Below are 13,098 nucleotides of genomic sequence, written 5' to 3'. Positions count from 1 at the left end.
AGAAACAATTAAAAATAAAGTGAAGTGTTAAACAGTTTAGTGTTTAGTGCTTTTTTTAAAGACCGTGTACCTCAGTGGCTTTGCTTCACTCCATCTGTGATTCAGCGACGTGAAGTTGTCATTCAGGTTTGTGTGAAATGTTGTCTGTAAACATAGTGATCGGATGGCTGAGTTACACTGTCAGCATGAGTTGTGGATGGGGCTGATCGGTGGGCGGGGTTTAGTGGTGGGTGGGGCATAACAAGTGGGGTCATATGTGGACGGGGCTTAACGTCGAGCCATAGTTATGGGCGGAGATAATGGTGGGCAGGGCATAGTTATGGGCGGAGTTGAATTGTGGGCGGGGCATCTGGATAGTGTGGAGTTGTGGGCGGGGCATCATGCGTGGGGCGTCAAGGGCACGTTTTATAAAGCCTGTAAAGCATCACAGGACGGTTTCCACTGTCGTTTAGGAATGCAGTCTCTCTGTTTAACCTGGTTAATTTGGACCTGAGATGAAAGATGCATGACGTTACAGTGCTGATCATAAATTAGATCATGTTTAGATTCAGCACATACTCTTTCTTTAGACTAGCTTGATACAGTAATAACTCAACTTCTCTGCTTTGCATCACGAGATCTTGTGGCCCGAACGAGTCCTTTGCCTTTATATGGATAAACACACACTTTAAGAACATTACTCCCTATGTTATTTATTCTAGAAACTCTATTTTAATTGTTTTTAAGCCTTACAGTCTATTTAAGTTAGTGTTGCACTTATGCTAGTGTGTGTGTGTGTTTTCTTTTTTAGGACAGTTTCATTTCCTCTTTGTCTGGTACAAGTGTTCACGAATGCCATCCTGTGTATTAAAACACACACACACACACACACACAATGGTGCCTCACTGAAAAGCTCGTCTCTGAACCGGAAGTTGGTTGAGAGATTTCAAAAGCGATCCATCCACGTGCCTGTGCATAAGTGTGTGTGTGTTTCTGTGTAAACGGCAAACATCTCTCATGTGTCGTGTCGAGATGAACAGGAAGCCGTTGCTGTCGTTCTCTCTGAGCGGAAGCTGTTCATGTTCATGGTGTCGGAGGCTCTGATAGCAGACCCAACAGGAGTGTGTGCCGATGGATAGTGAAGGAGATGTGGGAGATTGTTCTCTGGAGGACGTTCTCTCCAGCCCGGTGGAGACCGAACATGTGGTAGGATCTCAAAACCTGCTCTATGTCACTGTTCTTCAGTCTGTTAAAGGGCCCAAAACTCCCCTTCATGTCGGTCCAAACCTGTAGCTGACTTTCTTTTTCTAAACTGAAACAGAAGAGAAGATATTTTGAAGAACGCTTGGGGCTATTTTAGTAGGCCTATCGTTTAATTTACTATTATAATATTTATTCAATTTTTTTATGTTTTTATTTTTACTTAATGTAAAGTACTGCCGTAAAATCTTAATTTGCTCTTAATAAAACAAAAACTAATAAAAATGAGAAAAGCACAACAAAATTGATAAAACAAACTTAAAGTAAAATGTAAATGAAAATGGTCCCATGCTATTTAACTATATTAGTTAACATGAACTTTCTAAAGCCTTTATTAATCTTAGTTTGTTGATTTCAACATTTACTAATACGTTATTAAAATCAAATGTATTTGTTAATATTATTTAATGAACTAGCAATGAACATTTGTGTTTTTATTAACTCAAGTTCAAAAAGATTAATAATTACTTTAATAAATGTATCACTCACTGTTAGTAAATGCATTAACCCATGTTAGCTAATGGATACTATTGTACCAAAATTGTTACCAATTTTATTCATTATTTTACTATTTTATTCCAATTAAATTGTAGCCTTGGCAGCCAATATAAAATCTGCTTAAGATGTTTTTTATTTTATTTCATTTCAATGAACGTATATGTTTTTCAGTATCTTTAACGGTTACCACACTGGTCCAAACATCATTGGACATTTACTTGACATTGAAAACGAAATTCCTCAAAATATCTTCTTTTATGTATTTTAAGTCTGAAACGACATGAGGGTGAGTGAATGTTTTAATAGTTTTGGCTGAACGAAGAGCTTTAGTGATATTCAAGAGCTCCCTTCAAGAGCTTTAGTGATATTCACAAGCCATCTTACTTCCGTGATGTGACGTGTTTCTGACTCAAACTGCATATGCGGTGAGATAAAATGAGGACGGAGCCTGATAAATTCAAGATAAATTGATTGGATGCTGAAAGTGTCTCTAAGAGGGATCGATTGAGTCAGTTGAAAAGGAGGAGGAGAAAGTTGAAAGTATAAAGACAGTGTTTTTTTCTTTAGAAAATTGGGCACTGATGAATCATGCAGAGACCAGGAATGTGTATTTAAAAACATATGATTCATATATAATTCCTTTGGAGAGAAATAAAGGCCCAAAGGAGTCACTAGTTGTCATCCAAAGTATACACAGAAAAGAAATGGTGGTGAAACTACTTTGAAACTCAAGAAATTGCTTGTAAATGTCAAAGAATCAGCAATTAACACATTGAAACATAACATTTTGAAGTAGAATGTACTCCAATTACCTTTGTTTTGTTTCGAAAAATCAGTTCACACTGAAATCTGACTTTTTATTTCAGAAAACTTTGAAATCTTGGCAAGTTTGAGACATTGTTGAGATCTGGTCTGAAACTGTTATGAAACGTGAGATTTCTGGGCTCTTTTATAAAAGGAGCATTTTCAGGGAAACGGTTGAGATTTTGAAGAGATTTCATTGCGATTCCTCTTTCCTACAGGTTGTTGTCATGTTTTATGTGTGTGTTGCTCTTACTGAAGTGACTTTTCCAGTGTGTTTTGTAAGTGAGCGGCTCACAGCAGAACTTCCTTATTGAGTCACAGTGTTCATGTGTGTGTGTTCGCTCTGAAATATATAACGCATCTGAATGTTTCTGTGTCTCGAGTTTGGTACCTGCTCTATTTACACTGTCAGCCGTGTGTTTAGTCTTTGAATGGCTGTGTGAAGTGTTATATTTCAGTCTGATTGCAGTCTGCGTCTCTTTTGTCAGTTTATGACAACAAAAACAAAACGGAAAAGAGAAGTTCTGTGAGTTTACAGTTTCTATCCCTGATGATAAAGTTTCTCTTGATGTCGGTGACTTCCTCTGCACGAGCGCTGAACCGCACAGCTGCCCTTTGCTTCTGCTGACTCATTTCAGATCATTAACAAACTAAACTAAAGTGCTGGAATAGATTGAATTACTGGCTTAAAACGTGTGGCACTTAATTGACTGCTTAGTTTGGGACATTTCATTTAATATTCAATGATATTATTAATCTGCCTGCATTGACACCATTATATGTGAACTGAACTGAGCTGAACGATGACATCACGGTTTTCTCCAGAGCGGTTATATATATAAACTAAATTAATAACTTTTTTACAACAAAAAAAGAAACATCGCTGGACTATGATGCTATTTTCTTCTAGAAACAAACTTTGTTGCATTATTTTCCTGTTATCTCTGTAAAGCTGCTTTGAAACAATCTGTATTGTAAAAAGTGCTATATAAATAAAGGTGACTTGACTGACACTATAATATATCCTCTGTAGAGGTGCTTTCTTCTACTTGTTCTTGCTGTTATACTAGAAATTGATTATTTTGTGATGCTCATATTAATTTTTCTGCAAACCATTTGTGACGCACTGATATAAAAATTTTGGCCGAAAACAACAACCGATAATTCTTTATGTTTGAAAGCCGATAACCGATATCTTAGCTGATAGATCTAAATCCAAATTTTTATATAATTTTTGAGAGCCTCATTACAAAAACAAGTCTCACTATTAAAAGCCATGTCCCAAACAGACAATTATAATGTTCTCATTATTATTTTATAAGCCGATATAACAGACTTGCGCTGCAAATGTTGCACTTTAATGTATTCTCCTTTTTTTAAGGGATTCCAATAATATTTCAAGCAATTTAAACCCATCATTTTGAACAGTGCGGATCTGAAGAGTCTCAGCTGAAGGAAATAATACATTATTTATCAGCTTTAATGTATCGGACTAATCTTCTTATTGGGCCGATATTGACAACATTAAAAATGATCATAAATCGGCCGATACCGATATGCTTTGAAGCTATTTGTATTGTATAAAGTGCTATATAAATAAAAATAAAGATTTAGTTCAGACTTCATACATGCAATTAAAACCGCGGATACATACGCTTGATCTAATGAATGATGTTCACAAGTTTAATCAGAATTCAAACTCACTGAGACATGTGTATGTGTTTGTTGTAAGAGCATGTGGTGTGTTTCTGAGTTATTTATGGTTGTCACTGACCCTGAATCTGTCTCAGACTCACACATCACACTCTTTGTTTTGCTCTTCTGTTTTATATCAGTCTACAAAGAAACAACGTTTTGTTCACTGCTACTGTGCTACTATGCGAGATTTAACGGGGGAGCACAGGCGAAGCACTGCTACTTGGCCGCAGAGATATCACACAACACCTGAAATAAAGCTTGCCACAAAGAACCGGCAAAAGTAATGATTATGCATGAAACATTTGAAATATTTATTAATAAACTAGTGTTTTCTATGTCAGTGTTGGCTGCAAAGATAAAGTTGACGCAGTAGTGAACGGGCCTATAGAGAGAAATGCACACTTCATATGAATTAGCCTACATAAGCAGAGAGTAGCCAGTTTCTTTTAGTTTTAACTGTTTTGTTTAAAAGTACACATTTCAAAGGTTTCTATAGATATACTTCTCAGGTCTGTGAGACAAGTATCTTATACGTTGAGTTTCGGTTCATTTATGAGACACGCTCCAGTTCACGCGCTGGTGCCTCTGTGTCCTGATAATATTGTCTACTATATTTACTTCTTATTTATTAATCAAGGTAATTTGTTGATGAAACATTGATTAAAATGAAGATACTGTCTGTCTGTCTGTCTTATTCATCTATCGATCTATCTATCTATCTGTCTGTCTGTCTGTAATGTTCTGTCTTTCTGTTCTGTATGTCGTTCTATTAGGGCTGGGCGATAAATCGATTTTATCGATTAACTCGAATGTGTAGTTTATGCCGATTTTTTTTAATGAATATCGGTTTTCTCTTTAACAACCGCCGACGCTCCCATCTGGGCTCCCGTAGTTCCAACCGGGCTCAGCGCTTGCCATGATAGAGATACACAAACAACATGGCAAATGAGCAAGACCGCGGCAGCAGAAGCACACCCGCCGAAAATATTTACAAGCTGAATCTGCAGGGCCGCCAACTCTCACGAGTTCACTGTGAGAGACGCAATTCTGTCACTTTTTACACGCTCTAACGCCACACATCCATTTTCGCACGCAGAGAAAAATCGCGAAGCAAAGAGGACACTGACACCGACAGACAAGACAGAGCAGGTCACTATCGATATGAAACAGATTCTCAGCTCTCAGATTCTGTCAATTCTATTACGAAATTCAAACAATAAACACCGTTTGGCGCTTGTAAATGTGACGTGGCAGATCTCAGGTTTTAGGTCTGTGGACTTAAAATAATTGCTATAGAGAGGAGTATTTTGCTAAATATGATAACTATATTACACATTTATTATATTTTTACCTATATCATTAAAATAGTATAACGTTGTTATTATAAAAAACGCATTATATTTAATTTGAGTTAGTTTTAACCTTTTATAATACCAGCTGACAGGGCTCTCTGTATGTTTACAGCTTTAGGTGATTTTTTTTAAACAATTAACAACACATTAACGTATCTACTGTACCTAATATTTATCCAAAGGAATTGATATTGAATCAAGATCAGAATCAACTCACAAGAATTGAATTGAAATTGTGAAATTTGTGTTAAGCAATAATAAAAACAGTAGCACACCAGTCATTGTGCTATGTAAACATTGTTTGCATGGTTAATTAACTTTGTCAAATTATTTGGTTACTAAACTATTTTATTATCACAATACAGTTATTGTGATGCAAGTTTTTTTGTTTTTTTACTCATCCCCCCAATCCCAATAAACCCATTTTATTTTATGTTACATTTTCATTGTTTTCAAAGACAGGGCCTGTCCTATTGTCTTTTTGGCTTGTTGTTTCCGATTGCACTTTAATCGAGATCAAATCCCAGAAGGGAATATTAAAACAAAATAAAGTTAAAACTTGTTTTGAACAATTTCTTTGTCGTCTGCAGATTGATTTTAAGTAGGAAAAAAAATCAAAATAGAAAAAAAATCGATTTAAATCGTAAATCGGATTTTTTGTGAAAAAATCAGGGATTTTTTTTTAGGCCGTATCGCCCAGCCCTACGTTCTATCTACAATTCTACCTGACAGTCGTTCTGTCTGTTGTTTTATATGTCGTTCTATCCACCTGTCTGTGTATCCTGCACTGACCCTTGACCCCTGACCTGTGTGTGCCAGGATTCAGATGGCCTGTCAGTGCTTGAGCAGCTGGGTTTGGACCAGAACTCAGATCTGTCCGACTCCAGCGTTCAGCAGCGATTGGACGAGCAGCGTGAGAGGATCCGGAGGGAGATCCGGAAAGAGCTGAAGATAAAAGCGGGAGCAGAGAACCTGCGGCGGGCCACGACTGACAAACGCAACGCCCAGCAGGTGGAGAGCCAGATACGAGGCTCCACACGCAAACTGGACTCGCTCCACACTCAACTGCAGGAGCTGGACGCACACATCGTCATCAAGGGCCACGACGACAGCAGAGGTCAGGGGTCAACCTTATTATCTCACCTTTACAGGCACAGTGAATGCTTAAAGGGTCTCATATTGTCAAAACTGAAAGTTCCTGGCTTTTTTCATGATAGTAGAAGTCTACGGGCTATATAACTACCCTTTAAGTTTGAAAACAGCCAATCCACAGACAAATAGACACAGCCTGCATAAAGTAGCTGTGCCTTATCATGAGGTGTTGTGACTTCCGTAAAAATGTGACATCAAAACTACTCAGTCACCGTCATCAGTCACTAACCCGAGCACTGCCCCCGTCATTACACAGGCTTACGAACAATATTATTATAAGAGACCAGTGGCTAATGTTTATTTATTCTGAAATACCACAGCAAATTAATTCGACCTTAACCGTCTATTCTGCATATTTCACTAGTGATTGCTTCGTCAATCAGGCACAGTTCAATGCCGGTTTTTCAAAGAAGATTCTCATCAAAGATGCTGAAGTCCCTACATTGCTGGGTCCGTCTTCAAATTCAGAACCCATAAATAAACTTCTAACACATTTTATGTTGTATTATGGAGACAGCATAATCTGAAATTATAGTTTTTATAGTTCTTACTTGTGAGCATCACCAAGCCACAGCAGGCTACAGCATACATGACCCTAGTTACCTGTGGTTGGCCTGGCCGTGCGTCACTGAGAAAACAACAGACCAATCAGAAGAGAGGCTCACAAATATTAATTAGACAGGCCAAAGTCGACCTGTTCTTGGCAGAGCTCCTGAGAAAGGAGCAGTAAAAATATATTAGGATGGTTTTTAGTACTTATACCCCAAATATATATTCTTAAGGACATCAAATCCTAAAATAAAACTCCAGAAAAGTGTACAATATGGGACCTTTAAGGAATAAGATTATATTCTAGGGCTGGGTATCGATTCAGATGTTCCAATTCGAGTCGATTTTCGATTCAACTCAATGAATACAGATTTAATACAAATCCTATATTTAAGTTTACAAGTGGTTAATTAATAAAAAGAAATTAAGAGCAACAAACCTGTATATTAAACTCTTTTTATGTTTGGTAAACTTGGGTAAATTAAAACAGAACCCAACTCTATATCTCAAATGCATACAATGAATAGACAGGATTTTGATGCAAGATGAAATTGATGCTGAAAATTGGACGAGTGAGAACAGTCGCATGCCTTGATCAAACAGGATCCAGTTATTTTATGTTTCTGATAAAACAAACATAAAATCTCACAGCATTAGCTGTAACACGGAGGCTGCAATCCTTTGAACAGTGGAGGAAAACTAATAGGCCTATTGGGTTTTGGGTGATGGATAAATAAATGTGGAAAAAAATCGATCCGTGGCTTTTGAAATCAGTTTTGAATCGGCCACATTTAAAAAAAAACATTTATCAAAAATATATTTTTTTTTTGGCCAGCCCTATTATATTCCTACTTATTAGTGAGTGAATATGAATGTTCTGGGATGATGTGTTTGGTTGTGAGCATACAAGAAACTGATATATATTTAAAGCCCTCATAATCCTGTAAGACCGTGACCCTGGATGAAATTTATTGACCCTGTCTTTGACCCCCAGATGACCTTCAGTCTCTCGGGTCGCCGAGTCGCTCCTCAGCCAATCAGGACAGGATTAAGGCTCTGGAGCGACAGCTCAACATCGAACTGAAGGTCAAACAGGGGGCAGAGAACATGATCCCCATCTACGCCAACGGGGCTACCAAGGTAATGAACATCTATCTATCTATCTGTCTGTCATCTATCTATTTACCTATCCATCTATCTGTCTGTCGTCTATCTATCTGTCATCTACCTATCTATCGTTCTATCTATCCATCTGTCCATCATCTATCTACCTATCTATCTGTCAGCTATCCATCTATATATCATTCTATCTGTCTTTTGTTCTATCTATCTGTCTGTCTATCTATCTATCGTTCTATCTATCTATCTATCTGACTATCATTCCATCCATCCATCCGACTATCTCCATCTGTCCATCTCTCGGTCCTCCAGGATAAGAAGATGCTCCAGTCGGCTCAGCAGATGCTGCAGGACAGTAAGACGAAGATCGACATCATCCGTATGCAGATTCGTAAAGGCGTGCAGGCCACCGAACAGACCGACGACACTCAGGGTACTGAATGTGCTAGTGCTACTAACATAATCTGTCTCATAGAAATGAGCGTTTACACACTTAAAATCATCATAGATATCATTAAACGGCTTAATAACAGCATTAACCTTTATTTAACCAGGCAAGTCACTTAAGAACTTATAATAAGAACTTATAATAAGAACTAAGAATAAGGTCTTATTTTCAAAAACAGCCTGGCAATAGCAGAGAGATAGAATAGAGATCCTGAAAATGAAAGTTGGGTTGACGTCTAAATCCAACATTTGTTTTACGTAAAGCTCCAATGTTGGGCAGACGTCACATTTTGGTTGTAATGAAAAAATGCATGGCAGTACACTTATTACCAGCTTCACTTAATACTAACCAGATTGACTTTATTTCTGTCAGATGTCTACTGAAGGTCTTATTGAGAATTAACAGATGTTTAGATGTTGATGTTTTATTGAAAATGTTTCGTTTAAAGTCACCATTATGGTGATCAGTGTTGCTTTAGCTGTGCAGTTTGACTCTTGACTTTTAACATAAGTTTTTCTCTTGCTGCTGTAATTGTGTTTGTTAGAACTGCAAGAGAAATTATGCCCTTATGTCTGATGTCATTTTGTCCGATGCCTTTATGTCTGATACCTTTTTGTCTAAGGCTGTTTCGTCTGATGCCTAATTGTACGAGACCTGACACCTGACATTGTTTTTCCTGAGACCTGAAGCTTTTCATTCTGAGATGCGATGCCGTTTTGTCCAGTGACTGAAGCCTTTTAGTCTGAGGCATGATGCCTTGTCTTCATATGTCTGAGGTCTGAGGACGTCCTAAAATGTACACCGCACAAACTATTATTTTCAATAAAACATCCAACATCTAAACCTCTGTAAATTCTCAATAAGAACTTCTGTAGATGTCTGACAGAAATAAATTCAATCTGGTTAATAATGTGAAGCTTGTAATGTTGTTTGTGGTTAAGATAGTAATGATAATAATGCTTGTGGAGTTGTTTAATCCTCCTCTGCTGAGATCTCAAGAGATTTAATATGCTGCCATGCATTTCACACTTTTTGCAGTGGGGCGTTTATTCCAATCAAAATTCAATGTCTGTCTGATGTTGGGTTTAGACGTCAAACCAACTTTCATTTTCAACCAAAATATGAGACCTGACTGACGTTGGATTAGTTGGAGTCCGACGTCACATTGACACTGTGTTTGCTGGGACTTTTCTCTGTTTGACACTATGGAGGGAGTCTTATCTCAGACCTCATCAGCATTAGTCCTGTCCACACTGCAGCTCAGGTTCACTTGATAGTGATATTGTGATATAAGACGACTAATATGATTTCCATCCTTACAAATTGTAAGTGTAACATTTCACATACCGAGGACATGAACTCTCATGGCATGTTTTGAATACCAGGAATGATGCAGTTGTGTATGTTTGCGTGAAATGGTTGGTTCATAAACAGAACTAGTGTCTGCTGTCTTTTCGTCAGACAGTCTAATTCTGTCCAGTGACTCAAGCGTCTGTCTTTCCTGCTGTTTGTCTGTTAAAAGGTCTCTGAGGCGTCAGCATTGATACATTAACATGCTCAACATTATTGAAGGAATATTCCACCCAGAAATCAAAATTCTGTCGATATTTGTTTCAAACCTACACGACTTTTCCATGGACCACAAAAGGAAACATTGTGAAGAACATTTAAACATGTCTAAGCAATTAATGGTAGTGACAAAAAGGATGAAAAGTGTCAGAAAGTGCTGTAATCCAAGTCTTTTAAAGTTATATGAGATCTTTGTCAGGTCAAGTTACATTTATTTATATTTATTTATATACAGATTGTGTCAAAGCAGCTTCACAGTAATAAACTGAAAAATAGCAGTGTTAATGTTGCAGAATTCATTATGAATTTATGGTAAAGCAGCTCGACAGAAGAGAAGTGTCATTATTGAGATTCAGTTAAGTTCATTAACAGTGTCAGAGTTACAAAGTTAGGGTCATTCATCTCAATTCAGTTCAAATTTTGTTTTTATCTGATAGTCAGATCCAAACCCATATTTAATCTATCTAGAATGTAACGTCCTGGTTGCGTATGCAACCCACCGTTCCCTGAAGGAGGGAACGGAGGACGTAGTCGACGCGACTGAAATGGGATCACGCTAGGGAGCCTATCATCTTCGAGTACTATTGAACGAGCCAATGTAATTGGCGTGCGTGATTCGCATCACACACTCCGCCCCCGCGGCGCGGGTATAAATACGGAAGTGGATGCACGCACTAGTTGCTTTTCGCTGAGGAGCCGAGAGTAACCCGGGGTCAGCGGTGGTCCAGCGGTAGTGGCAAGGGGACTACGTCCTCCGTTCCCTCCTTCAGGGAACGGTGGGTTGCATACGCAACCAGGACGTTCCCTTTCAGTCGATAACGTCGGACGTAGTCGACGCGACTGAAATGGGATCAACCATTGAACACGCCACTAACGCTGCCACCTTCCAGTGCCTAAACCAAAGCCTCCTGATGCCCCCGCAAACTTAAGGCGGGGAAGGACAGGGCTTAGGCCAGGGAAGTCACTGCTGTTCCTACAGGACCACTGGGAAAGCGTTCCCCGTACGTTGGAAGGAAGGGACGCTGCGGAAGCCACATCCAACCCGAGGGAGGAAATGTGGAGAATACACATATGAACTGGGCGGAAACCGGGCAGTCTAACATATGGAATGTCACTGGGGTGGCTCCAGCCTAAGACGGGGGGAGACACACCGGACAGTGACGGCAGAGAGACTCTGCCGAGGGAAGACACGGGCTCACCGCAGGGAGCCGTATCGTGGAAGAATACACATATGGGGTCACCGAAGGGACCGCAACATATGGACCCAGCCTAACACAGGTTCCACACTGCTTACGAGTGGTAGGCCTAACACCAGACGTTCCGCACGTCCGACGTCGGAGGGGTGTGGAGGAACTCAACAGGGTTCAATTTTAAGGGAACTCAACTGGAGTAGAAAGGCGCACGTATCCAGTCCATAGGAGGGGAATGGCGCAGCAAGCCGACACTTGAACCGGGCTCACGGTGAAACTGGCTTCATGAGAAGGGAGCCCACGGGAAGCAGCGGTTCAACTAGGTGTCGTCCAGCCCCCAACTCTAGAATCTGTTTAGCAAAGTATATCGTCAACGCCCAGGCGGAGCACTTTACACTCATCATAGAGGAGCTCAACACCTAAGTGGACATGTTGCATCTCGGATCTTTGCCGAAATGAAGGCAAGCACTAAGTGCAACTTTGCATGGAAACAGCCTTCCCTCTCTGCTGAATTCCACAGATATTTGAAGAGCTGGTCTGAGGTCTATGACTTGCATTCTGTACACGTCCAAGCGAATCGGACAGAGAAGCCAGGGCTGGATCTGCCTCCTCCAGGGCAGCGCTTGCAGGCTCCCCACCTGCTCCTATTACGGGAGAGGTAGGAACCTTGGGCACAATCCGAGCCGGGATCTCAGCTTGTGAGAGTTAGCCGGCCCAGACTCCAGGCACAATACGTTGACCGAAAGCGAGCAAGTCCCTACCCTCTAGTAGAGACCACGCGAGCAGGAGAACTGATATAACAGAATTTTTAACTCACTACCTGCAGTGGCTCAGGGGCGGTCTCTGCAGTGCAGTCGCACCAGGGACAAGGCCCAAGAGGATAAAGAGGGACACAAGGATTTACAAGACCTTGCTCCTCAGGAACCTGACGATCAGAACGTGCTTCTGCATACTTCTGCAACACGATGAGCGTCGTTTAAACACCGAGGCAACATCATTTTGAGGGTGATTTAGGAAAACAGCCTACTGCAACCCATTTTGCAGGAAAGAGAGCACTGAAGTGATCGAAAGCTTTCAGGATCTCCTCAGGGGAGAAGACGCACTCAACGACTAGGTTCCACTTCTAAAGGCGTAAGCACGCTACCCAATTCTAGGGGGTGCTCGCAGAAGTGATGGTAACTAACACATGTTCTTGTGATAGCCACCTGAACCTCCGCGTTCGGATGTAAGACCGCCCGGAATCTCCGGGGGAAGAACGCGTGTGCCATCGTGCCCCGTCCCCGAATCCAGGGGAAGTCAGGAAGGCTGTTGAAGGGAACCAGGTCTAGTTGGGCCAATGAGGGGCAACTATGAAGACCTGTTCCTCTCCTGACATGGCACGTAGGTGCAAGTGACGGGCGCAAAAGACAGGAGCATTGCTCAACACAACATGTGAAGATCACTGGGCTTCAGGAGCATTTTCTGCTCAGCATTTGGGTG

The 13,098-nt window shown here is 40.3% G+C and overlaps 1 protein-coding gene across 8 annotated transcripts in view; it reads left to right on the top strand.

Moving 5' to 3' along the window:
- Positions 1 to 13,098, top strand: part of pkn1b (protein kinase N1b) — a 48,669-nt gene that overhangs the window by 11,965 nt on the left and 23,606 nt on the right. For 4 of the 8 annotated variants that reach the window (XR_013194684.1, XR_013194683.1, XM_077202120.1 and 1 more), the window contains exons 1-4: positions 954 to 1,186; positions 6,412 to 6,709; positions 8,288 to 8,433; positions 8,725 to 8,845. Coding sequence is in view for 4 of the 8 variants with exons in the window: in XM_077202120.1 (XP_077058235.1) it covers positions 1,112 to 1,186; positions 6,412 to 6,709; positions 8,288 to 8,433; positions 8,725 to 8,845 (640 nt within the window). In the remaining 4 variants the exon portion in view is untranslated. Of the gene's footprint in view, positions 1 to 953; positions 1,187 to 6,411; positions 6,710 to 8,287; positions 8,434 to 8,724; positions 8,846 to 13,098 lie in introns of those variants that run through there. The other 4 variants (XR_013194685.1, XR_013194686.1, XM_077202121.1 and 1 more) reach the window with 1 other exon arrangement.

The sequence above is a fragment of the Siphateles boraxobius genome, unplaced genomic scaffold (genome assembly GCF_051911475.1).
Source record: "Siphateles boraxobius isolate OS27281-9 unplaced genomic scaffold, OSU_SipBor_1 49, whole genome shotgun sequence".
Lineage (NCBI taxonomy): Eukaryota > Metazoa > Chordata > Actinopteri > Cypriniformes > Leuciscidae > Siphateles > Siphateles boraxobius.
This window is presented reverse-complemented; position numbering and strand designations above follow the sequence as displayed.